Below are 26,505 nucleotides of genomic sequence, written 5' to 3'. Positions count from 1 at the left end.
ACCTTTTGCCCTGCTTATTTTACTCCTAGAATCTTCTTCTGGAACAATAGACCCATTCATTTTAGAAACCAAATTGTTAAAATATGTTTTGCCAGAGCTAGTTATTTTATTAAGACAGGAAAGTATTAAATCATTTTAATCACTACTAGTATATGATTTCAAGAATCATATAATGTAGAAGTATATAGTTTAAAGAACTCCAAATAAATGAACGTGGGTGGAAGATCTTCCTTAGAAATAAGGTCAGTCGAATATAGAACATGGGTATACCAGCAAATGCTAAAATTTAATCAGAATCTCCTATTAGTAGCATTTACAGGACATTGTTTTTCATTTTACAGCTTTTTTCCACTATCATTAAATAAATGCTTATTAGAAATTTGGGGTAAAAAGATGGCTTTGAAATGTATGCTACATTTTCCCCCTCAAGTTACTATGGGTTTTTAATAAAGGAACACCAGAGAGGGGGAAAAAGTTACCAGATGGGATAATGAGTGAAATCTGTTGCCTTCTGACTGACTCCTCACCTATGTTAAGCTAAGCTTCTCTTTGTGTGTACAGGTACAACAGAATAGCTCGGGAATGGACTCAGAAGTATGCGATGTAATTAAAGAAATTATTGGATAACCTCTACAAATAAAGATAGGGGAACTCTGAAAGAGAAAGTCCTTTTGATTTCCATTTGACTGCTTTCTATGAGCCCATGCCTCATCTTCCCCTGTGCACATGTTTACCTGATACAGCAGTGCTGCGTGTTGTACATACTTGGAACAACAAACTAGAAATACTGTACTTCTGTACCAACATTGCCTCCTAGCAGAGAAGTGTGTGTGTGACAAGCCAGTTCTCCAGGCGTAACCTAGGTGTGAGACTAAAAGCTTTCCTATTGACTTTAATTTGGATAATGGCAAGGTGAGGGGTGGTGTGTATGGTGTGTGCTTGGGTGGGGAAGAAAAGCTCCACTGACTTATAGGAGATGGTTTTTAAGTGGAATCCTTTTAAACTCAAAACAAATGAAAAGGAATGCGAAGAACATGAAGCTGTTTCTGTATTCATTTTATGCTCAAGGACCTACGTCTTAGGTGAAAGTTATGACCAACCAGATTAAAATCTACCATTTTAAGGTCTAAGTTTAACTGGATTGGAGCTATCAGTACATAAAGTGTGACGGGCTTTGTTCCCACCTCTTACACCTCCCCACCCTTTAACCCTCATCCTTTCTGTCCCTCTTTTTCTCTTCCATATTCTTTGGTTTGTATGTGGTTTCTCAGTTAATACATAGCTAATAGCTCTTATTTTTCTTATGTTTTTAACTGCTTAGGTCTCTATGGAAAAGGGTGAAAATTCATTTGATGGAAATATTTGTGTATATTTAAAGACCCAGTTGCTCCTCTGGAGCTTGTACGTTCAAGAATGATTAATCTGTGTAATAAACTGATTACTTACAGTCATTACATATAATTTTGTGTGAATAAGGCTTTTTGATTTTAAGAACTTTATCTAGCTGAAATTAGTGGTGGATTTTCCCCACCCCTGAAATATTTTCATTTATACTGGTTGCATTTCAAAATCATGAAACAATGCCAGTTTATATAGTAAAAAGGATATCTTGAAAATAATTTTACTGAACAAGATAAGGGCATAAGCTTAAAAGCTTTTCCATGAAACTTATATGTGCAGTATTTCAGGAACATGACTGTTAAACTAAATTAGAAATTTGCTTCATGAATGAAACTAAGCTACATTTCACCAAAACCTTGTGACATTTCCTTGGTACATAGGACATAAAACAAAGGCATTGCTATTTGGTAAGTTAAGCTTCTGTGATTGTAAAAGAGCAACATTGACCAACCCTGGGAAACATGAGCACAATCTTGTATTGGATAGTCTACATAATTACTTTGCACTAACATTGCAGGATGTTCATTCAGTTTTAAATTGTACTGTATGTGACTTTTTGAAGTCATCCTTTGACTCTAGTAAAATGTAGTTTGAAACTTGTAAAAAACTGTGTTTGCCAGAAACATCATTCATGTGAACTAGGCAAGTTACCTTTTTTTCCCTCTCCTCCTAATTGCAAACTGGGCCAGCCTGACGGCCGTGGCTGATGCTTACTAGCCATCAGGTTCTTTCAAATGCATCTTTACACTCTTGCACAAAAATTGAGGAATAAATGTCCACTGCTTTTGGTTTTAAACTTGTTCAACTTGTCTTATCTCTCTCAGTGTCCACTACTCCTCCATCTCGGACTAAAGTGTGACATAACCAGAAAACTCTTTAAAATGTTGCATTTTAGCTGCTAGCTACTTATTAATATTTCTAGTATTCTTGACTTTGCAAAGAAAGTTTGAGCTCTAGCCTAAAATTACCCTGTATTCTCAGTATCATGGGAAGGTGGGAATTCATCAATTTTTGACTTGCTGTTAACTATATTGTTGACTATAGGTCAATTGCACAGACCCTGAAGGCCGATTCTTTGTTATCTTAAAGCATAACCAGTTAATTACCATTTATTAGGTCATAATGTAAATACTTTTGCAAAAGTGCTGTTAAGTATTTTTTAAGTGCTAAGTAAAAGCCGTTATCCTGGTGTGCAGGTGTGTAATGAAAGGGTTTTTACATGGCCACAAACATTAGACTTTTGAATATAGTTTGGTTTTGCTCATCTGAGTACGGAGCATATTTAGGCCAGTCTATACACATGCCTTGGTCAGAATAAAGGCTCAGTCAGGGTGGCCACCTTCCCCACTCACAAAAAAATGTCACTCAGGATAGTTCTTACTAGGGATCACATTGCATTTTACAGGAGTGTCTTGGCTTTATCATATGTGAAAGGTTGTTTGCAGTAATCCTGCTTATCTTCGTGAGGCTGTGGTTATAAGGGAATGTCTGTTGTATAGGTTCCCTTTTCTTTGCTTCTTAATTACGTGGAGTGCTTGGTCAAGTTATAGTTGGAGTAGTTTATTTTGGTAAATCTACATGATTTCAGATACTTGCATGCTTTCTTGCTAGCCAGTTGTCAAAGATAGCATTGCCCTGCTGGCTTCTGCACTTTGGGTGGGACAAAGACTTGGAAAGAGGACTGTTGGAGTAGGGGGTGGCTGGAGGTCTGCAGAGAGGAGACATGATGGTCAGAGAGGGGGACCTGTGTTCTCTGCCCTGATCTAGCGAAAGAGGCAATCTTTCTACTTCTGCTCCAGTAGTCCACTTTTTGAGTCATTCTTTGCCTCAACAAGTTATTTTGAGCCATAGGTAGATTGTCAGGAGAAATGAATTATTTCAAAATTGCTATTGGAATGCCTATAAACTGCCCTTTGTTTGCAATTAAGGTGAACCCCTTAACAACCAGTGGCTAAGTTTTAGTAGAAGAACTTTCTTTACTTCCTGGGTCTTCTGGATTATGAACATATCTTTTCTTCCTTCCTACTCTGGAATAAGCATCTTTATTACCCTTGCAGAAAATTGTCACCTGTGTTAAGGACCCATTACCACCTTTTGATTCCATTTGTGAACACTCAGTTTCAAGTGATGGATTATTTTCATGGATATGATGTTATATGAGAAGGCAGATTTTTAATATGAAAATAACTGGAAGGTAGTAAGCTATCAGATATACATTCATACACATCTAAGAGAAGAAAATAGACTTCCTTGGGGACACTTATGGAGCCTGTTCCCTATTTAATTTTTCCTTATGTTGTATATGCACTTAAATTCAAAAGTGCCTCTGAGTTCTCTACCCTACAGAAGCCTGCCTTTAAATCCTTTTCCTAACCATACTTACCTCCAGCTGATGTAAATGGTTAATAATCAGGCCCCTCTGAATATTTCGAGGCCAATTCCTGAGATGGGCTTAAAATATGAAAACTGGCCATTGGATCACTATCTTAGTCAATATTAAGTGGGAAAGTTCAAAGATTGGGACTGACTACTAAAACCTTTAAGGCTTTGGGCCTCAGTGGCTGAATATAGAACACAGTCACCAACCAGCTTTGCCCTTCCTCAGTGAGTGCTCCTGGGCTGGTTGAGGCAGAAGTAGACATTTTTGTTAAAAGGGATCACTTTTCATATTTGAATTGTTTGTGGAGCTGCACCTGATCAGAGGCAAAGTGTAATCTTCCTGTTAGCAGATGTAGAGCTATATATAAATATCTCAGCATCAGGACAGCAACTTAATAGTTTTCGATTGAGTGGGGGTTTTCTTTTTAACCTCCTATAGAAGTTGTTATTGGTAGCATGGCCTTTTCCAGGGCTAGGGCTCATGATTACCCTACACAATGTACTCAGAAAGGAAATGAATGATTAAGTTTGGGAAGGCCAAGAAGAAGCCACTAAATGTCCAGCCCGGCCTGTGGTGATTGCTGTCTAGGGAATAGCAGAGCCAGGCTTGGTAAATGTGTTACACGCTCCTTTTCAGACTTCTGAGGATATGAGGTATGGTAACTACCATTTTCCCAGGCACCAATCTCTCCTTCACCTGAGCCACTTGTTCTCCTATTTGAATTTCTTCCAAAGTCCTGAAAAATCTTGACTCAAAAAGGGTATACCCCTGCCATAAATTGTAGGGCCCCTAGAAACTGAGTATAAGTAGGTAGAGTTTAGTTTTGCTGACCTCAGAGCCAACCACTCCCCAAACTGCCAGCTTTCTCAGCTTTTGGAGTTTTCCATAGGAAATGAAGGTAGCTTTGGAAGCTCCAAAGCTTGGGGCCCCCTTGGAGGTTTCTAGAAACAGCTCACAAATACAACCTGACCCAGCATCATCTGACAGCAGGAGTGGCTGGACTTACCCCAGCTAATTAAGGGACTATACTGCCAGTATGACTCAGTCAGTTGGGCCTCATTCTGCAAACCTGAAAAGGTTGCTGGTTTGATTCCCAGTCAGAGCACAGGACTGGGTTACGGGTTTGGTGTCCGATTGGGGCACATGCAGGAGGCAACAAGTCAATGTTTCTCTCGTATCAATTTTCCCTCCCTCTCTTTCCCTTCCCACCTCTCTAGAACTGATAAAACCATTTTTAAAAAAGTTATGGGTCCTTCCAGGGTGTTGCACTAAGACTTGAGAGGAGCTTACCTTGTTTCAGAGGACATGCAGGACTTCCATTCACCTGCTGCAGTGTGACAACCAGGGGAACCAAAGCTTTCTCATCCTTTTTTGGAAGGATGGCTCCAGATCATCTCAATCTGGCCCTTCTTTGAAGACAAAGGGCATAAGGGAAGGTTATAGGGTCTGGTACTGTTTCCCTGAGGGTGAGATCAAATCAACCTCCAAGATGGATAGAAAGGGCACTTTCTTTTCAAGTTTCAGGTATAATTTTGGTTAGGGGTGCTGAATTCCTTATTAGTTTCTCCTCTGACACACTGTGTCCATGGGTTCACTCTTTCTTATCCTGCCCTGACACCCGCTTGACTTTAGGTGAGAGATAGGTTGAAGTTTCTGTGCCGACTGATGGAGGATGTATATGAAATGCATTTGGAGTGGATGCCAGTGCCTGAGTAGCCAGCAGAGGGCAGTGGTGACCCACAACTAAAAGCCATGAGGTGGGTGGTCAGTAAATCCGCTTGGATAAAACCTGAGAGGGGCTTTTGTTGGGGTGTGGAGGCCTGTTTGGGCTTGGCTTTGTTTACGGTTTATCCAGAACTGGATGGGCCAGTGCCTAGCTCAGTGAGGCTCCCTCATAAGCTTACTCACAGGCGGGAAACAGGTTAGTATTGGGGCCTAAGGCCTGCCAGAAGTGTCAAGCCGCCAGTCCCATCCCATCCCTACCTTCCCCGCCTTGATATAGCAGCCATAGACAAGTTAGTAGGATCCAGACCGGACAAATTAGTAGGGTCCAGGCCAGGTCCTTTGCCCACTTTGCTGCAGGTTGCATGAGGGCAAAGATTTCATTGCTTCATGTGAACAATGGGATCTCATATTTTTGGCAGTTGTCTGCCTGGTACCCACTGTTGCCTTTCCCCAGAGTTAGGCAGTCCCTGTGACCCCAGCCATCTAGCCCGATCTCATTTGCCTGCCCACCTACTCTGGGAAACCAGAACATGGCTTCTTATACCCTGAGGGATGGAGGCCTGGGGGCTAGAGGAACAGAACTGGAGGCTAGTGATAAAGCCTGGGAAAGGTTCTTCTCTTGTCCTTTTCAATCTGTCTTGTGTTTTGGGGTCTCAGGCTCCTCAATTTTCCAGCGCAACAACTATGAGACTCCAGGGCCGCTACCCCTAAGCTAGCTGCCTCTTCTTGGGGAATTCTTTGAAATTCCAGACTTGGCCATTTGGGTATGCAAATAGCTCCAGATCTGCTGAGTTTGCCAAGTGGCTATACCCCAACCAGAGCTGTGAGAATTAACCCCCACTACCCCCAGATGGGGAAAGCTGCCTTGGGGCTGTTGGTGCCTGGAACCCAGGCTTTCCCTGCTGCAATTCTTATAAGAGGGGAGGGAGAGAGGAGTCCTGGGAGTTCCCCAGGTCCTGCTCTAGTTTCTAACTTTGTAAGAGATTTTACATCCAAAAGGTGAGTTAGGAGACCCCTTTGGGGCCCTTTCTGGAGCATGAAGCTCTGGACCTAAGAAAGTCTCTGGAATAAGGAGGGCAGCCTGGATTCCAGCCTGGCTAGAGGAGTAGGGGCTCCTTTCAAGGAAAGCTGGTTCCTACCATGCCAGATTCAGGCAATAGAGCTGGGCTTAGGCAGCCCAGAGTAGGGCCAGCAGCCTGGCCCCCAGAATGCCTTGCTTTCCTCCAGGCCTCCCCCTGGGGCTGGTTATCTGGCTGCAGCAGGAGGAATGTGTGCTCTGAGTTGGGGGGAGGGGGGTCAGGGTCAGGGCGGAAACCTGGGAATGTGGACTCCTGCCTGCCCCTGTCCCTGTTGGAGGGAGGGAGCCGTGGAGAATGTGGCTGACAGGCCTCAGGCGTGGGAGAGTGTAGGACTGCCTGTGTGTGTCTGTGCAGGAGGGGGCTGCCCATGTGTGCAGGAACTTGTGAGAGTGTGAGAATTGTGAGCATGAACATTCCTTAGTGTTTATGCATGTGGGTGTGAGCCTAAGCTGTATAGCCTTTGAGGAACAGGAGTCAAGTCTGGGTTTGAATCACAGGCCTAGGACTTTTCAGTTGTATATTCTTGGGCAACCAATTTATTTCTCCTTTACTTAGTTTTCTCATGTAGGAAATGCCACCCTCCCTCCCTAGCCCATAGGCAATGCTTGGTGGGAAATGTCCTTATCAAATTAGAGGGTTGTGGCTATGGGTGCTTATAGGTTCAGGGAGATGGACATGGACAGTGGGACTTGTTTCCTGGGTTCCTGTGTAGACAGAGATTTGCTACTCTTGGAGCAGGACCAGCTCCTGGACACCCAGGGACTCGGAAACCTGTCAGGGCCTCTTTGGGACCCACTTGGCAAGGTTTTTAAGTGTATCCACAAACAGAATGGATAGGCATTTGAATGGATATGCCTAGACAGCCTGTGTGTCCTTGCCTAGGGTCTGTCTGTCCATCTGCTGCTCTTGGGGGACAAAAGGGGAGTCTAGCTACCCCATCTGATAAATAAAAGCCTGGAAAGGTGGTCTCCAGCCATGGGTGTTGGGGGGTAATGTGAAGAGAGGCCAGACTTCCCCCATTTGTTTGCCAGACCTACCTGAAGGATGAGGGCAAGGTGAGCCATGGGTGATTTGTAACATTGCTCACAGCCCAGGATTCCTTCTTTCCCATCATAGGTCACAGGCCAACTAGTGGTCCTACAACTCTCCTTAGTTAAAGAGTGCCTGTGTGTGTGTGTGTGCATGCGTGCATGTGCACTCATGCACATAGTTGTGGTGGGCAGTATTAGAGTCTTGGATCAACAGACAGGATTTGGGATCCTGGTACATAAGAGTTTGGGGAGATAGCCAAGGGTCACACAACCATGCAAAACTAGGGAATGTTGGAAGTCTTCCCAGGTGAAACCTTTAGGGGGAGCTCCCTGGCTGCAAGGGATTCCTGGGAACCCCTGAGAGGACCCAGGTCTTCACTGGAGCAAGTAAGGGCTACAGCCCAGCTGGCCCTACACTGAAACCACAGGAGTGGCCTATAAGGGTGTGTTGAAGGAATGACAGTCTGGTCCTATGGGAATGAGGGTTGGGGGGTAATGACTGAGATCAGGAAATACTGTAGTCCTGTTTTCTGCTTTGGATTTGGACTAGAGAGAGGGCTTTTCTTAGGGCTCTAGAACTGATGTTTCCGTTTATGTTTGGGGAAATAATGGAATAGGGTGACTAATTAGGGATGGTGCTTAAGGAGTTTACATGGGAGGTTCTGGGACCATGTAACTGGATCACCGTTGGGAGGAAGGTGCTTTGTGTTCTAAAACTTCTTGAGAGTGGCAGGAAATGGGGTCAGTAGCTATGCACCTGGTGAGGGATTGGGGGTGGTTTCCCCACCAGAGTCCCAGAGTGTGTGTGGCCGTTATGGCTGTTTACTAGGGGAAGTGATAATGTGTGGCCACTATGTGGGTGAGTGCAGCAGTGTGAGTTGTTTTTGTGACACTTGTGTTTCCAAGGTGTGTGTAATGGTAGATTATTATGGTATACATAATAATGGTAGTCATATCAATATAACTTACTAATATATAAGCATTAGTGATGATCCCAAGACCCTCTGTTTTGAGCCCTTACCCAGGTGCTGGGCACTGAGTTAATGTTGGTTTGCCTGTGCCACAGTGTTTGTTGTGCTACGTTATATTCATGTTGAGGGATGTGATAACAGCTGCATCTGTGTTTTAATTGCTGGGGTACAACTTGTATTGTGTCTCTGTTGTATATTTGGGCTCTTGATTCATTGTGTTGCCAGTATGGGACACAATTGTATTGTTGCATAGTGTGATACCCATTTGACAATGTTCTTTGAGATGGTGGTGGTTATGTATAATTTGGCTGTGTGACTTTTGCTTTGTTGTGTGACTTCCTTGTGCAGCCATAATATAGAGCTCCCTACTGTTGTGTGATTGAGACCAGCTAGTGGAATGTATGACTCATTTTCTCTACTGGTGATGTGGGTGTGTAGTGTAGGGTCATCTGTTGTGGTGTGAGGCCCTGTTGTGGTGAAATGAACTGGTTGTGTGATGGTCCTGGTTGTGTGATGGTGTGACAAACTGTATCGTTGTGTGTTTGTGACCCTATTGTATGTATCCATGTGAACCATTTGACCCTGCAGCTGCCTGTGGTAAGTGTGTCTCCTTTGTGGTGGTGGTGGCCCATAGTAGTGCTTCCCTGTACAGATGGTGTGTCCGTGTGACCTCTCTGTTGCTGCTGTTCCCCTTTGTGGGTCTGTGTGTTGCTTGACCTCAGCCCCCGACACTCCTCCCCCGCACCGTCCGCCAGAGCCGTGCAGCAATCGATCGCCATTGATTGTCCCTGACGAGCTGCTCCACTTTCCAGCCAATGTCAGGAGGGGGGATCTCTGCCGCCCTGGCGGTGTCATTTCCACACACTCCCTGGGTTGCTGCCAGTGCGGGCGTCACCAAAAACTGGCCTGGATCGGCCAGAGCGTGGATCAGAGCGCCGCCACCATGCCAGGATGTGCGCCACCCACCCCCCTTCACCCGCCCCCCCACGGCCTGAAGGCCCCCTCCTTCCCCGGGTGGGTGTATGTTGTCACACCAGTTTGAGCTGGTGAGGGGGGGCGGGGGGGCTGGGCAGCTAGCTTTTCTGTGTCCCAAACAGATGCTAATGATTTTCCGTGAGGCCCCGGTTATCTAGCCTCCACCTGCCAGTGTGGGGGCACAGACTGCACAGACACCTCCTCACCTTCCCCCTCACCCCCATGAGCAGCACTCCCCATGACCACCTGGCCTCAGTGAACAGTGCAGGTCACAGGCTGCCCAGGGCAGTCCCACATCATACAATTGGTCACACTATTACCCAGGATGCTACTGTGTCCCCTTCCCAAAGCTGCAGCTACCCACCACCCATTCATGCACAGGTGAGCAGGAGAAACTGAGGCTCAGAGAGGTGTGGCCCAAGGTCACAAGATCCTTAGCCTGCTCTGCTGAGTGGGTCACCCTCTCATCTTAGTTACCCAGTCAGGGACTGGTAGCCCCGCCTGGTCCCCCATTGCCCAGGGGCCAGAGTCAGTTTCCAGGCTCCCCAGTGGAAGTGCTGACGTGGCTCTGGGCAGCTGTCTGGGGCCTGGAAGCAGGGCAGATGTCACAGTGCCCCGGGGGAGGAGGTGGCTCCATGGGGAGGATGGGCAGGGCCTCCTGCCTGGGTGGACACGCCTCCTCCCCCTAGGCCTGGCTGTCTTGTCTGGGGCTGGGGCGCAGCCCTGGGCCAGGCTGACCTGCCTGCAAATCTAGCTCCAGCTCCTCTGTGTGGCTGCTGACAAGTGTTGCAACCTCTCTGGGTTTATTTCTCCTCTATCAGAGAAGAATAACAGCACCTGCTTTGGATGGAAGCCAGCCTCAAACGGAAGCAGGGATGTGCGAAGCCCCCAGTCCTGTGCTGGGCACTCTGTTCCTGCTCAATAAATGTCACCTATTGTTGTCCCCGCAAGTGGGAGTTTGGTGTGTCCAAAGGCAAAACTGGGTCTTGATGGTACCGGCTGGTTTCAGGGGCCATTCCAGCCAGCTTCCTGCCTTGCTACTGCTGGCCCTCTGCATTTCTCATGCCTGTCTAGCTTTGTTCCTTCTTGTTGAAGTGTCAGCCCCCCTCAGCTCTGCCTGTTGCCAAGCTGCCCCCACTCCCTCTTATCGTGTGGTTCCCTCCTATCTGGCCAACACATTGGGTCCCTCAAGCAGCACAGCCCCCTGGGAACAGCAATCGATGGGGCGGAACAGCCTCCCTGACAGATGGACCTACGGAGGCTGGGCTGCTTCAGCAGAGCTCCCTAGGAAACCAGAGACAGGAGCCGAGCCACCATGGCTGCCTCCTAAATAGAAATGGGAGGTGGTGGAGAAATGAGGAGGAGGAGGCCAGAACTTCTAACCAGCCACAGGCTGGGCCAGCCCTCTGGGAATGGATCTGGAGGGCCAGGGCAGCCCCTATGCTTGAGGAGAGCCCTCTTGGGAAGATGCCTCTTTAGGGTTTGCCTGGTAGGTGGGGATATGTCTGAGTCCCCCCTCCATGGCAGATAAAGAGTTTTGACAGTCCTCCTCCCCCTGCCTCCCATGTTGTGGGCACACTTTCTAACAATCTCAGAGGCTGGTGACTAGGTAGGTGAGCAGGCAGGCTGCATACCTCATTCCTTAGGCCATAAGGGGCCTTTGAAGCCAGAATGTCAGAAGGATCCTCTGCCTGTGGGGGTGGGGGGTGATGAGCCTTGGCCCTTGTGTATGTGTATAGAATATCTCCTGCCTCCTACCCAGATGAGTCAGGGAAGTTCTTCCCAACGTTTTTCAACCTCAGCACTGTTGACATGTGGGGTTATTTAATTCTTTGTCCTGTGCATTGTAAAATGTTTAGCAGCATCCTACCCATCAGATGCTAGTAACAGCAGTGATGACAACCAAAAATGTCTCCATACATGGGCCAGTGTCCCCTGGGAGGTAAAATCAGCAATAGCTGAGAACCACAGGTCTTACCTGAGGAGGAGCCCCCTGGGTTGGGGGGTAGCCAGGACCTGTGAGAATGCCAAAGAAGTTTCCAAAATGGCCCTGTCCCCAACTATCTCAGACCCAGGAGGATGGGTGATGCCCTTTCCCCTCAGCCCCATGGTCCCAACTGCCAGGTTGGAGGGAACCATACTTACAATGGCAGGGCTCTTGGTGTCTGCTCAGCTGCACTAGGCGTGGTGCCAACAACACACTGCTGGACTACACAGCATGGGGTTGAGGGAGTGGGGACAGCCGTGGGGGGTACTCGGGTTGCCTGGATGGCCTTCTGTCCAGCCAGCTTGAGTTGGGGGAAACCAGCATGGATGATCAGCCTCCTTACTTCCCTTGGTGTCCTGGCAATGTCTGCTGCCCCCCTCTGTGCTGGTGTTGGGCTGGGGGTGGGGCTGGCAGGCCTCAGAGCCAGTGGGGGCTACTGCCCAAAGTAGAAGGATTGTGGACACAAGTCCAGGAGGCTCAGCCAGCTGACAGCTGGGCTACCTGAGTGCCAAGCTGTCCCCTCCAAGAAAGGGAGGGAGAAAGGCACTGTGGGCTCGCTAAATGGTCCCCGAGTCCCCTGGCCCACCAGCCCTTGAGCCAGACTCCCTTTGCAGTCATCTCCTTCCTGCCCAGGCAGGCAGGCAGGCAGTGAGGTGAGGGAAAGTTCTCTAGTGTTCATTCTCACTACTGGGAAGTCCTACTTATGTCTAACCTGCTTCCTTTCCTTAGACAGCATCCATCCTATCCTGGCTTGCATGCTCCAGCCCCTGCAGAGTCAGGGCCCAACATTTCAGGGTGAGCCCTTATTCTGGGGGAAGAGAACCCTCATCCACGGGGGAGATTCAGTCAGAATACAGGTCAGTGTGGTCCCTCTGTGGGTAGAAGGATGAGGGTACCCAAGTGGGCAAGGATGAGGAAGTAGAGAGGAGCATTTGTGCCAGTTGCTAGACTAAGGCCTACTGAGAACAGGGTTGCCGCAAAACACATTGAACACAGCACCAGCCTAGGGGGTCCCTGGGTGGGGAGAAGGAAGTGTCTGGGAGGTGGGCAGTGGCTTTGTAACCAGAGATGGCCCCGGCTGGCTGAGGTGGCAGCTTGCGACTGGGGTTTAAAAGAGCTCCTCGGCCTGGCCAGGATCGGGTTCCGGTCACCCACAAGGCAGCGTGGCCGCCACCATCCGGCTCAAGTTTCTTGCCTGCCTGGATGACTTGATGGAGGAGGGGGCTATCTAGGCAGATGGTCCTAAGAAAAGGGGTCCAGGCATTGCTGCTACAGTCCACTGCCAGCCTCAGGCCTGTCTTCCTACTCCAGACCCACTCCCATGGGGCAGATTGCCTGCTGCTCCTAATTCTCTCCCTGTTCTTCAGTAAACATTTAACACCAACTGGGGTACCAGTCCTTAACCAAGAATGGAGATGAGTAAGACCTTAACTCTGTCCCTGGCCCCGGGATTGCACAAAATTGGGAGGGTGATCAGTATTCAGCAGAGACCCTCCATGTTTCACTAATAGCCCAGACTCACCTTGAAAGCCCTAGGCATGGGGAAAGCAAGGAGCAGAACAAGCCCTACAGCTACAGGCTAGGAGGGTTAGACCTCAGATAATATGCCTGCACCAGAGAAATGAAGAGGGGAGAATCTTCTCTCAAAAGCTAGTGATCATCCTTGAAAACTACCCCTGGGGTGGTTCACTCCCCTAAGTGTTCCCTGAAGAGAGGGACCAAACAGAATGACCTGCCCACTTCCCCAAGGCAAAGCCCTCAGACACAAGTTTAAAAGGGTATTCTGGTCCTTCTGTGTCCAAGTATGGTGCCCACTTCCTCAGGCTGACCCAGGGATTAGGGAAAGGAGTCATGGGAAATGAAAGGGAGTCCCCTCTTTAGTTTTTCAGGGGAAGTACATAGTTCTTGCCCTGCCACACCCCAATATGCTGTTGACAAGAGGGACAAGCCACACTTAAAAAGTTCTGCCTAAACCTAATCCTTTCTATTCCACTTTGTTGCTAGAGTCTCTGGGCCCCTGGGAGCAGTGGTAACCTCTGGGCAGTGGCTCCTGGGGCCTGGCAGGTAGGGTTCCTCTCTACTTCCCCAGCCAGTGGGTCTGAGTGGGAGGAGGTGACACTGGAGGCCAAGCCAACTCGGGGCCTGATCTCTTAACTGGAACAGTGGCCAGCGCTCCTGACAAAGTTCACATATATCTTAAAAAAGCGTTTTGTATATCTTAATGATTTTTCAACGGCCCCTGATTGAAGCATGCCCAATTTAGCCATACCGTAAGTAACTTTTTATATTTCCTCGGGGAATCATTTCACTTATGAATCTTTCTGAATCTGCAACCTTGATTAAAAGTTGATTTTTTTTGGTCTGTCTCCTCAATTCTGAGATGTGTACCTAGTGAAAAGAGTGGTAGCATCACCATCCATCCTCTGTCATTAGCTTGTTCAGGGTAGAATTCTTCCTGGGGGTCTGGGGAGCAGCAGCCAAGCCTCCCCCATGGTAGCACGTGAGGGGAATGTGACCTGAGGGGCAGCTGGCCTGGAGGAGGGGCTCACAGAGAGGTAGGGGGGACATTGCCAGTCTCCTCCCCACATATCCTCCCATATCAGCCCCCCCACACACACACATACCCTACTGGGGGGATTATCTAGCCCATTTTGCCATTAGGGTGTCTCCTCACCAGTGGCTTAGGAATTTGAGCAGAGAACCCTTCAAGAATTATGCTTGAGTGCATAAAACTGGTTCAGATCCTGGCCTTGTCAGCCTGGGCCTGGGTCAGTCACCTCTCCTCTCAGAGTCCCAGTTTCCTTATTTGCAAAATGGGTATGTGATTGCTAAACAGATTACCAAGCAGGTAGAGAGTTCACTTAGCTAGCACAATGCCTCCAGAAAGGCAGCCTTTATTACAGTATTTCTCTAGGAGGACCCCAGCACCAGGAAATAGGGCTGGAACAATGCTGAGGGTCCTATCCCAATTCAGACCAGAATCGAGTTCTTTTGTTCAACCTATTCATTATCTAGTCCTGGTGATACTCCTTTCTGTAGAGTGGGTGAGACTGGTATAATTATCTCCCTGAGGAGCATAAAGGTCTGATGGGGTTGGGACTGGCCCAGGGATTGCCCCAGGAGGCCCCCAGATCTCCAGACCCTCTCCCCTAACCCAAAGGTTAGGGTTGCGGCAGGAAGGCTGGAGGGCAAAGTAGGGTGAGAAGCTTAAACTTAAAAGTGCCTTTCCTGTAGATACTCTCCCTGACCACCCCCCCCCCCAATAGTTGGGGGAGAGACTTGCCTAGGTGCTGGGAATTCTGGCTCTGACCTCTAACCTCTGACTTCTGGCCTGGGGGTGAGCTCTGAGGGCCAGTCATGACTGGGGGTGGGGCTCCTGGGGACCGGCAGTGGTGGTGGTGGAGGTGGCAGCTGTGGGAGTTAACGATTTACGAGGGGCCCCTTCCTGAGGCCTCCCTCCTCCCAGGCCTGGCTGGCAACCCGTGACTTCCCAGGCGGCTAGACACAGAACCAGTCCCGCCAGTTCAAAGAGCAGTTCTTCCCGGCCCACCCCCAGGCACTGTCTGAGCACCCCATTCTCAGGAATCTGAAGGAGAAGGCAAAGTAGGAGCTGGTGGGTGGGGCCCCTGGTCTGAGGAGAGAGGCTCAGTCCTGTTTTCAAAAGTCCCAGTATGAGGGACATTTAACACCCTTCCTTGCCTTCTGGGGCCTTGTTTGTGAGGGGAGGCTGTGCCCCACCCTTCTACCTTCAGCAAGCGTTCCCTATACCACCCCACCTTAGCCTGCAGGTCCGGGTAGGGCACTTTCAGGCCAGGCTGGCTTCTGGATGCCCAACGCTTCCCCTCCCTGTGGGCCTGGTCTGGGGCCTCCAGTTTAGGGACAGCGTGCCCTTCCCCTCCCCCAGGACCCGTACATTTACCTCCAGGCCCCTCCCTCTTCCTGAAAGAGGGGGCAGGGTTCTGGAGCCACAGCTTTGGCCTCTGGAACATGCACTCCCACTACCACAGGAGAGGCAGTTGAACCACGATTGTTCCCAGAAAAGTCAAGGGTTACTGTCAGGGGCAAGACGCATGCCCTTCAAACAGTCCTCACTCCACCTACAGGCTGAGTTCCCTGTGCCTGGCAGTGAATGAAGCTGTGTCTGGTGGTCTGTGGCATGTGTGGAGCTGTGCCTGAGCAAGGAGGAATATGGAGTGTGAGTGTGCGTGTGCTGGCCTGGTCTCTGCTCCCTCCCAGCCTCATGCACCCCCATCCCCCCACCCCTGATCATTTGGTTCTAGAACTGGAGCCCCCCCTCAGCCCTCCTCCCTTCTTCCCATTTAAACAGCTCAGGGCCAGGCTTGGGCCACCAAGCTGACTTCTCAGAGACGGAGGAGCCTTGGCCTCCTAAGAGACAGGCCTGGCTTTTCTGATTTTCCCCTCTAGTTCCACAGCTCTCTTGTCCCTTAAGTGGTCATGGGGACAGGTATTGGGAGATCTAAGGACCAATGACCTGTTTGTGAAGGCTGAGACCCCAAAGACCTGGGCCTATGTCTCTTCCCCTGCCATGTTCTCACCCCCAGGCCTGCCCTGGGATTTTGGTTGAGGTCACACATTCCAGTGTGACCCCACTGAAAACTGAGCTGAGTCAGGGCTTCAAATGACCCTGTTCACATCCTCTTGATACAGTGGGGGTAAGGGGAATCATGGCCCAAAAGGGGTAGACATTAGGCCAGGCTCTGGTTGGCCTTCTTTATTGGAGACCATAACTCCTGCACTTCTCTCCATGCAGCCATTTCCCAGTCGTTGGATGTTTAATCAATGACCGACATTAGCTGATAAATGGCAGTTGTGGAAAAGGCAGATCTCTCAGACAAGACATGGATTTAAATCCTGGTTTTGCTATTTGTAACCATGAGCAGGTGTCTGAGCCTGATGATTAAATAAGCATATGCGCATAGAGCAATTAATGTGGTGCCTGACATATAGTAAGTGCTCAGAAAGATGTTGGCTACAATTAATGTCACTGGTACCTATTTAGTGCCAGGCTTCAGGCCCAGAGCAGGTAGGAGATTTTCCCTTACCCTCAAAGAATTTTCATGGGTGGTGGTAGTGAGGGGATGGGGAGACAAGTGAGCAAATAAAAGCTATTTTTGTGCAATGTGGTCACTGTGGCCATAGGAGAGAAATAAATGAGGGACCCCAAAGCCTGGCTACAGCATACAGTTGATCAGCACATGCACTGCAAAAAGGCCCCTGGCAAAGGAAGTTAGGGAGATGGAAAGAGAGTTCATGACCTGCAGCCAAAAGGGGTACCTATGTCTGCTCCATAGGGGCAGTTTGTTCTAATTTGCACAAATGCTAATGGTGGTCCTGTAGATATGGACCAAACTAAAGCTGGGAGTTAGAGGTTCCCAGTGGAGGTGACACATGCTATTGTTCTTCAGTGAGGAGTTCATGAGGTGAGCTTGATTAAGGCCCTTCTGGGCAAAGGGAATGTGCAAAGCCATGGAAATTTGAAGAGGGAGTTTTGGAGTGTCTGAGGGATCCACTATTGTTGGGTGGTGGTGGTAAGCAGTGCCCAGGAATTGCAAGGAGGCACAGAGCTGGCGAGGGAAGCCAGGCCAGGTAGCTGGGGTGGGAGTGGGGTGGGGTGGGGGCTGGGCTGAACCCTCTGGGCTCTGAGAAATCACTACAGGAGGTGAAGCAGGTGAGCCCCGGGGCAGATCTGTATGTGAGAAGCCTCACTAGGACAGCAAATCTCAGAGGTTATGAGAACAGTTTTGGTGCCAGTTTCACTTAAATTTCCTCATCCGAAAAATTGGGATGATGCTACTGCTGGGTTGATTAAGGATTAAATAAGATAGTGCACCTTAGCTGTTTAGCACAACGCCCTGCCCAGCGTATTGGCTTCATAAATGCGGCCATGGATATTATAACCAGGATCCAGGAGAGCTAGATGCAGGGTACTACTGACATACTTCTACCTAGAGGACAATCCCCCCCCCCCGCCCCCTAAAGATGCTAGACACTTAAAGGAACTTGCTTCCTGAATCTAAGCTGATTGATTGAATAACAATACGAAACTTAAATATTCCTCTTTGGAGGCAGGGAGAAAGGAGGGAAATAGTGAACCAGGGTGGCTTCACTTCTTATGGAAGAAGACTGGGCTGGACGGTCTTCCCCCAAGGCCAGATCTCACACCCAATCCTTCCTGGGTGTCCCCCATTTATTTCATGTGTTATGGTGGAGAGTCCTGTGTGGATGGCTTGCACATGACATTTACTGTTCATGTTGCATTTTCTGTGTGGACAATTCTGCCCCTCTCTGGTTAATATCTGGGTTGGATAGGAGAGGGTATGGATCTCCCTCCAGTTCTTAATATCTAAGAGCAGGGGCAGTTTCCTGGATCCATTCTCTAAACTGGGCCAGGCATAGGCCAAAATCCCTTCTCCAAGAAAGTCACTACTGGGATCACCTGGCTCATCTCCATTGCAGCCTGTAGCCCCTTGGCTTTCCTCTTCTGAGTTGGGGACAGAAGTCTCAAAAAAAAAAAAAAAAGTGGATAATTAATAGTAATTCTCTAAGGTGGAAGCTACTACCCATCTTCCCCAGGGGTGCCAGCATGAAGCTTCTTTTAGGTGTGCAAACGTGACTTTGCACTGACCCTCAGCTATAAGAGCTCTGCAGGATTGTGCTTTAATTTTTGGGTCCTAGTCCTCTTAGGCCCTGCTGGGAACTCTTGGGAAACAGATGCCGCCTCAGTCTGTGCTTCAGCTTCCCCAAAAAAAGTAGATGGTGGTGGGTTAAGTGTTTGGAGATCCTGCAGCATCTAGAACTGGAACCCTCCCTCCTTTTTCTTTGTATAATCAGTGCCAACAAGGTACCTGACACTCAGTGTGGGGCCTAGAATGTCTGTCTTTAAGCAGTTTAGGGGTGATTACCTGGATGTGTTCACTTGCCTTAAAACTGTGTTCCCAGAGCAAGTACCTTGCTTTCATTCACACAGTATGTTGGCTTCTGTTGACTTTGAGGAAGGGTGCAGGAGAGGAGAGGGAAGGCTAAACACCTCCGCTAGGAAGCCATTCCTTGAGCATGGTTAAGGGAGGACACATCTCCAAATTTGTGTAAGGGAGGGAGAAGGTGCCCATGATGTCCAGGGAGGGGCCGATCCCTGTGGCCTAGGTCAGGAGGAGGTAGAGAGGCAACAAACACATTCTAGGTGAGCTCTGCCCTTTACACCTCCCTCACTCCCCTACCCCCTGGCTAGGTCACAGTCCCACTGCCAGATTTAGAAGACTTGCTGGGTGAGCAGGCATCTGCTCCTCCAGAAACCCCTGTGTCAAGGCCCTCCACTGTCTCCTCCTCAGAGATAGGCAGGCTGCACAGAGGAGAGGAAGCAGCGAGGTGGGAGCTGGTTTCGCTTCTCCCACGGAGGCCAGGCCCGCCTGTGGCTGGAGGCAGGCGAGTGGCCACAGTTAACTCCCTGTTTTCTGGGCCCCAATGGATCTAGGTCTGCAATTGCTTAACTCTAGGCAGACTACCCCAGCGGCTTTCCTCCCCTTCCCTGCCCCCTGCACCAGGGTCTAGGGGTCTGATTTCTTTGCCTCGCATAAGGAACCCTAACCCACACCCCACAAATTCCACAGAATTGCGGAAACTTTCCACTTTGGGATTATCTGCAGTTTAGGATTATAGGAGCCAGGAGTTTACTCTGAGATGTCCCTGAGATGGCAAAAAAGGACTTCTGCCATGTCATTAGCTCAACCTGGGCAGATGGAGGGGGTACCAAGAACGAGGATATGCTGGCAGGCCTAAAATCTGTACCCGCTGGGCTTTTGTTATCTCTTCCAACCGGAGTCTGTTGAGTGCTGCTTTAAGTCAGGCACTATTTCAGGCTGGGAGTTCACAGGCACCACAATGTGGAGGCCATAGCCCCAGGACTCAGGGCTTGGACTGGCGCCGGCATAGGACACAAAGCATCCTTTCTTGGATCAGTCTCTTCATCTGTGAAATGGGGACAGGAATCGCTTCCCCTTTTCTCCCAGAGAGCCAGAGCCCACCCAGTCCGGGAAAGCTCTCTGGGAAGGTGGGCTGTTTTCGTCTAGTTCCAAGAGCCCTCCGCTTGCAGATACGGGACCTACAAGCACCTGAGCCGAGAGGCGCGGCCAAACCCTCCCTATTGGTCCCCGTAGCTTCGCGGCCCGCTGAAGACAGGGGGCAGAGGGACGGCGGATTTAAGCGTATGGTGGGTGTCCAAGCGTATTCACTCCTCACAAAACGGGGGAGAACCTCTTATTATTTTTGTAAAGTTCTGGAAAAAGAGGTGAAGACGGGGCACGCTGGGGCGCTGAACCTGGGCCGACGTCATCAGAGCGCGGGGAGCTCGAGGCGCAGTGGCTGCGGCTCCGGTCTCAGAGCCTGCGGCGTCAAAGTGGCCAGAGCTGCGCTGGGAGGAAGGCGGAGGGAGGTGGGAGGGGAGCCGAGGTGGGGGGGGTGGGGGAGGAGGGAGCGGTGAGTCCGGTCCGGGTTTTGCCGGCAGCCCCCGGGCAGCGTTCAGAGCTTCTGCCCGGGCGGGCGCGCGGCGGCGGCGGCGGCGGCGGCTGAGGCGGCGGAGCCTGAACGGGGATGTAGAGGCGGCGGCACTGGCGGCAGCAGAGGCGGCGGTGGCAGCGAGAGCAGGCGCCCGAGCTTAGCGAGAAGAGCTGCCGAACCTTACCCCCCGAAGCCGGGCCCAGTGTCCCAGCCCTGCCCAGCCCGCGCCCAGCCATGCGCGCCGCCTGCTGAGTCCGGGCGCCTCACCCTGCGCCCTCCGCCCGCCGCGCCGCGCTCTGCTCTGGGGTGATTAGTTGCTTTTTGTTGTTTTTTAATTTGGGCCGCGGGGAGGGGGAGGAGGGGCAGGTGCTGCAGGCTCCCCCCCCCTCCCCGCCTCGGGCCAGCCAAGGCAGCTTGACTCCGGCTCCGGACCCGGGCACGGCGGTCGGCGGAGCTGGAGTGGAGCGCACCGCGGCGGCGGTGCCCAGAGCGGAGCGCAGCTCCCCGCCCCGCCCCTCCCCCTCGTCCTCGCGGCGGCGGCGGCGGTGGCGGCTTGGACGACTCAGAGCCGGTAGGTGTCGGGCCACGGCCCTCCCCCGACCCCCCCTCGGAGGCCGGCCCCCTCCCCTTCCCCGCCTACCTCCCTCTCCTCCCCCGGGGCCCGGTGCGCGGCCGGGGCCGGAGTTCGCTGCAAGTCGGCGGAAAGTTTGGCGGCGCGGGTTCCCCCGAAGTTCAGGTGCGGAGAGCCAGGGACAGGGAAGGAAGGGTCCGTGTTTGGGAGGGGCGGGGGACGCCCGCAGCCTGAACCCCGGAGCCCCGGAGGCTGAGAACCCTAGCGCCTGTGATCGTTCGGTGGCCGCCGCTGTACCCAAGCCGCAGTCGGCGCGGTCGCAGATCACTGAGTTCAGACAAAAAGAGAGGTTTTAGGGTCGGGGACTGCGGGTTGGGCTCCGTGGATTGGGGCTGGGACTCTCCCTGCGAGGTACTGTCCTCTCCCCAAGTACTCGAGCTGGAGGGTGTTGGGGTGGCGGGAGCCCGGGTCCCCACCTCCCGGGGTTGAGCTGGCGCTCCGCCTGCGGGGGCGGCTGATTGGAGATCCCCGGCGCGTACTCCCCCGTCAGACCCCACTCGCAGCCCTGTGTTTTGGGGGCGACGGTAACTGTTCCGAGTGCCCTGGACCACGCGTGGCTGAGTCTACCCTCCACTTGGAGCGGGTGGAGGCCACATTTTCCCCTCCGGCTCCTCTCCCCGACTGCCCGCAGGGTGCCTGGCGGGCTGATCAAGTTTGACCTTTTTTTCCGTCAAAGTATCACGCCCCCCCTCCCCCGCACCGCGCCTTTCTCTCCCTTCCTCTTCAGCCTTGGGTGGGGTGGGGGGGTCTTTCAGGCTGTCTCTCGAGCTCCGCATGGCCAAGCAGCTCGCAAAACCTGAGAGGGAGAATGGGGGTGTTCCTCTAGCTGCGGAGCTGTGGGAGGCTGGTGTCCCAGGCGCCCGCCTCGCGGTTCTGGCCCCACATTTACCCGTGAAGTTCGGCCCCGAATCCCCCTCCCCTTGTGTTCCCCAGGGCGAGGGGCTGAACCGCCGCGAGAAGAATGTGTTAATTTTCTTGCTGGGGGAAGTTGTCCTCTCCCGGAATGAGCTGCTTTCCGGCGGGGAGCGCGGGGTGCGCCTGGCTTTGTTTATTTGTAGGATCGACAGCAAGTGAGTGACCCCAGCTTTTAAATGGGGGGCCGCCTCCGGGACCTGTCAGAAGAGCTGAAGCCCAGTGAGGGAGCAAGACTGCATTTTGTTTTTTCCTCTCAGGAATAGGAAGGGGTGCGTGTAGTTGGGCTGGTGCCCCGGGCTTCAAGGAGGCACCGGCAGTTTTGGGCGGGGGGTTCTGTAGACACTCATCCGGAAAGACCCACTCTTACTTGTCTCCTGCGAAACGGGTCTGTAGGGCTGGCAGCCGCGCCCTACTTTGCCCCCTGGACCCTGGGTGGTCTGAGAGTCGCGTCTTCGGATTGAAGGGGGGGCTGTTGGGGCCTTCGGAGAACCACCCTATTGACCTCCGTCTTCCTCCGCGCCGCGGGTTCTGTTCGGTTTTGTGGCCGGCCTACCCCCACCCCCCGCATTTGCGCAGGAAGCGCTGGGGAGGGGGGCGTGTGTGATGGTTCAGCCCTCGCCCCCGCCCGAGCTGCCCCAGGGCGGCCGGCGAAGTCCCTTTCAAGTTTTCCGCTGGGGCCGCCTGGCGGGGGCTGCGTGCGCGGTTGCTGCGGGCTTGTTTGGAGCGCTATTTGAACGCCCGGCGCCACCTCAGCTGCCCCGGCCCGCGGAGGCGGGGGGGTGGGTGGGCGGGGTGTCCTCCGTGCAATTGAGAGCATTTAAATTAGATGTTTTTACGGGATGTATTGGCCTCAGCTTGCCTTGGTACCCCTCTCAAAAGACCCCGTACTTTGGGTTTCAACGCCGTGGGAAACCCAGAAACTGGGGTCCGAACGAAACCTCCCAAACCCCTTTTTGAGAGCGCTGCAGAGAGACTGAGGCCGGCGTTCCCTACTACTGCGTAGTGTTGATTTAGCAGTTTCCCTGGATGAGAGCAAGAGCTGGGGGCGGGGGGGGGGGGTAGTGGCCCGCTCTGCAGCTGTCACCCCCCCTCCCAGAACGGAAATTGTTCTCTCTCCTTGGGGAGGAGGGAGAGGGGGTGATTTTTGCCCTGGGAAGGGTGGGAACTGCTGAGGGAGGTTGGTCTCTGGAGATCTTGGTGGAAGCCCCCCAACCCCCCATCCTGGCAGAAGCCGAAGCTCTCCCAGGGAAGCCTCTAACCAGCCGTGTACCTCCCTCCCCCATGCCACCTCCTTTTCCAAGGTTCCTCTGCAGAAGACAGACCCTTGGCTGGCTGGTTGGCTGGCTGGCTGGCTGTCCGTTGGCGCCTTATTTATGTGTGTGTATTTGGGTCCGGCTGTTTTCTCGGCTCAGCAGGTGACCCTGGCCCGGGCCTCCTATCTCTCGCGCGACAGAGCCTGTTGACTTACCCGTGGGCCAGCGGCCTCGTCTTTTATCACGTGAGGCCTGGAATGTCCACCCGACAGGGCTGGGCTGGGCTGGGCTGGGTGGGGGAAGGGAAGGGGAGGGGAGGATTCTGCATCCAGGGCCCAGGCCCAAGCAGGCCTATGTTCTGTGAGCTCCCGCTTTGACCCCCCAACTCTTGCTGCCTCTTCCCGGCTTTTTGCTTGCCTCCTACCCATTCGTTAAGTGTGAAACTGAGGCTCATGGGAATGTGCATGGGGTGGACAGGGTTGCATCTGGATAAAGAACTAAATCTCTGGTAATTAAATACTCCTCCTTCTTTAGGACCCCATCTAGTTAATTTGGGAGGGTGGAATGGAGATGGGGTTCTCCTTGGAATGGCGGAGTATGGTCTGGGTTGAGGTCAACTGACTTTCCAAGGTGCAGGATAGGGTAGAAGAATGGGGGATTACTGATGAGCCAGACCCAGGCCTGCTTTCCCAGAGCCCCTGTCTGGAGGCCTGATCATGAAGTCAGAACTTCCCAAGCATGGCGCTCCGGAGCATGCCTTAATTGGCCAAGGAAGGGATGGGGCTCACTTGTTATTACTGTTATTATTGCTGACCTTTATATGTAATTGTCTTATTCATTAATTGACCCAATGTGTGTTTATTGAGCACCTACTATGTCTCAAAGCCCCACCCTTCTGAAAGTGCAGAATTGAATCATTGACTCTGCCCTTGCTCTGGAGGCAGGCCCAGGGTGGAAGCTCCACCCTCTTTCTCCACCTCCTGAGGCCCTGATTGGAGCTTCTCCATTTTTTTTTTTCTGGCCTCTCCCTTTCTTATCCTCATCACCTGGTCTCATTCTAACCCCTAGCCGTGAGTGTGTGTGCGTGTGTGTATGTGTGTGTTCCTTGATTAAGAGTATTAATAGTTAAACTCTCACTCATAGCTGGAGCTCACCAGACCACAAAAAACCTCCCTAGTTACTCACGCGCTACTGCCCAACAAGAATATCCCACTCAAAGTTTTTTTTTTTGTTTTCCTCTTGCTTCCCCCTTTTTTTCCCCAACTCTGAGCCCCCCTCCCAGGCTGCAGGCAATGAGAAAAGACTGGCCCCCATTCCACCTGGCCCTTTAAAGCCAAAGCCACTGTCAGCTGCTAGATGAGGCTGTGTGGATCTAGTCTGTTGGCCTGGGGTGTGGGAATCTAGGCGCCGTGTGTGCTTATGACTCAAGACATGTATATCTGTGGACCTGTGTGTTGAATGTTTGTCTGTCTTGGGGTGTAGGAGTCTGAGCATGTATATCTGTGGAACTTGGAATTGCTTGTATGTGCATTGCATTTGTGAATTTGGGAATATGAATATTCTGAGTTATGTATGCATGCTTGGAACTTTGTGGAGTGTATGTTTGTGATTTGTGTATATCTGTGTTTGTATATGCCTGTTAATCTGGGAGTGTCTGACACTCCCAAAGTGGTATATCTGAACTGGGAAAGTGCATGTGAACCTGGGCATATCTGAGCCGTGTGGCATTGGTCTGTGTCTGTCTTTGGTGTCTGGTGTCTGTGTTCCTTTCTCTTTCTGTATCTCTGTCCAGCCTGTTTTTCTGAATCTCTCCCTCACTGATTGAGACCCTCAGTATGATTGTAGTATCGGGCCTCTCCTACCCTGTCCTTTCCCTCCTCTGTCCTCCCTGGCAGTAACTGGACAGCTTCCCCGTCTGCCTGCCTGCTGGGAGTTTGGGAAGCTGAGGAGGGAGACAGGCTGGGGCCGGGGTGACAGTGCGTATCCACATCGATGGCAGCCTGTGATTACAGGAATAAAAGGATTTTAAGGTCATGGGTGTAATTTTTTTTGAGCCCCCTGCCTTTGGTGGAGCCAGTGGCAACAAAGGGCCAGAGCTCTGTGTCTGCTGGTTGGGAGTCTGTCCCCATGCAAGTGAACATGGATATGTGGGGCTTTCCTGGGAATATGAACACATGTGTATACATGCATGAGCAGAGCCTGCGAGCACATGTGTTCCTATTTGCCTATTCCCTAGGGGAGAATTCCCAGGAAAACTTCTTGCTTTTGGGTGTTAAATGGGGCTGGAACCTGCAGTTCTCTACCCACCTTTCCCAACCCTCCCAGTAGGGTGTCACCTGGACCAGGCCACATCTTGGGGTGTCAGTGCCCCTGGCCCTGCTCCAGCCCCTGTAATTGCATTCTGCCGCCTAATCCCCCGCCAGCTCAATTAGATTGCAAATTCTTCTTCATTTCCTGCTTCTGATGCTGGCCTCCCTCTGGGCTTGAAGGGCCTAGAAGGGAGGGAGGGGATCCTGCCCTCCTTCCACCAACACTAGGGGCTCTTGGGGTGGTGGTGAGATTAGTTCCTGGCACAAGGGCCCTGGGGTTCAACTTGGAACCTTGGCAGTCAAGAGGACAGGACTCTGCTGGCCCTTTTTGGACTAGCCTCAGTATGCCCACACTTGGGGAGGGGACTTTTGTTATCTGGTACACAGACTCTGGGTAGACAAGGCAAATCACTCTTTCCAGGTCCCTAGGCAGGGCCCTCAGCCCTGCCCCTACAGGCTCCGCCCATCTTGTGTTCCCAGAGCAGTTGCTGGCCATCCCCTGGCACAGAGGTTGTAACCTTGTTTTTGACCTTTTCATGGTGTCCATTCTAGGGGCCAGTGGGACCAATGAGTTCCCCTCTACTGAGCCCTCATTACCCCCTCCCTTGACTTCACCCAGACAAGTGTGTTTGAGCTCTGGCTCTGGAGTCAGACCTACTTCCAAATCCTGGTCATGTCACTGCCTCGATGTATGACCTTTGTGTTCTATGATCCGTAGATTCTTTGTCCCTGGAATAGGATAATAGGAGCACCTGGTGCACAAGACCATTTTTCAGATGGACGCAAGGATTGTCATGTAGTGCCTAGACTCAGTGGCTAACTCACAGTCAGCATTCAATTAAAGTTGACTTTTATGGTGAAGAGAACTTCATGTGCCCCAGTGAAAAGGAAGAAAAGAACACGTGGCTCACACTTAGTGTTTCGGTCTCCATTCTGCTAAAGATCAGGTGTGTGACCTTGGGCACATCACTCTACCCTCTGAGTTTCTCTTCCCCATCTCTAAAATGGGACTGATAATAGGCCTGATTTCAAAGAGGCTTGGGAGGGTTGTCTGCATGCAGGTGCTTGGCCTCAGCTGCCCAGCGGGTTTTCAACATATTACTTGCTTTCTTCTTTCTTTCCTCACATCAAGCCTGGGTGGGGTGGGGCTGGTGAAGACACAGGCTCAGGGATGAGGGGACTGACCAAGGTCTCGAGGCTGGTAATGGGGCCTGGGTGGGGTAGGAGGGCTAAGGGATGACCTGCTGGTTTGCTGGCTGGTTTACTCTCTGGCTTACTTGCTGGCTCAGCTGAGCTTTGAGGCATGGCCTTCCCTCCCCACTGGTCTCTGTGGA

At 51.5% G+C, this 26,505-nt stretch overlaps 2 protein-coding genes and 1 long non-coding RNA gene across 5 annotated transcripts in view; all 3 read left to right on the top strand.

The window, feature by feature from the left end:
* The window catches only part of UBE2D2 (ubiquitin conjugating enzyme E2 D2), a 47,372-nt gene extending 45,175 nt beyond the window's left edge, over nucleotides 1-2,197 (top strand). The window contains exon 7 of the mRNA XM_090288202.1: nucleotides 562-2,197. Coding sequence (XP_090144328.1) covers nucleotides 562-607 — 46 coding nt within the window. The 3' untranslated portion in view covers nucleotides 608-2,197. The remainder of the gene's footprint in view (nucleotides 1-561) is intronic.
* Nucleotides 2,198-5,419: 3,222 nt separating this feature from the next.
* On the top strand, nucleotides 5,420-10,505 carry LOC150000700 (uncharacterized). Its single transcript, XR_016513531.1, has 2 exons — nucleotides 5,420-5,538; nucleotides 10,384-10,505. It is a non-coding gene; the product is annotated as an uncharacterized LOC150000700 (long non-coding RNA).
* A 9,588-nt stretch (nucleotides 10,506-20,093) lies between these two features.
* The window catches only part of CXXC5 (CXXC finger protein 5), a 33,282-nt gene continuing 26,870 nt past the window's right edge, over nucleotides 20,094-26,505 (top strand). The window contains exon 1 of one of the 3 annotated variants that reach the window (XM_090288198.1): nucleotides 20,094-20,634. The gene's annotated coding sequence lies outside the window, so the exon portion shown is untranslated. Of the gene's footprint in view, nucleotides 20,635-20,716; nucleotides 20,800-26,505 lie in introns of those variants that run through there. The other 2 variants (XM_090288199.1, XM_090288200.1) reach the window with 2 other exon arrangements.

Source organism: Furipterus horrens, unplaced genomic scaffold (genome assembly GCF_987537825.1).
Source record: "Furipterus horrens unplaced genomic scaffold, mFurHor1.1.pri manual_scaffold_10, whole genome shotgun sequence".
In the NCBI taxonomy this organism is placed as follows: domain Eukaryota; kingdom Metazoa; phylum Chordata; class Mammalia; order Chiroptera; family Furipteridae; genus Furipterus; species Furipterus horrens.
Note: the sequence above shows the minus strand (reverse complement) of the source record. Positions and strands in the feature narration are given on the sequence as shown.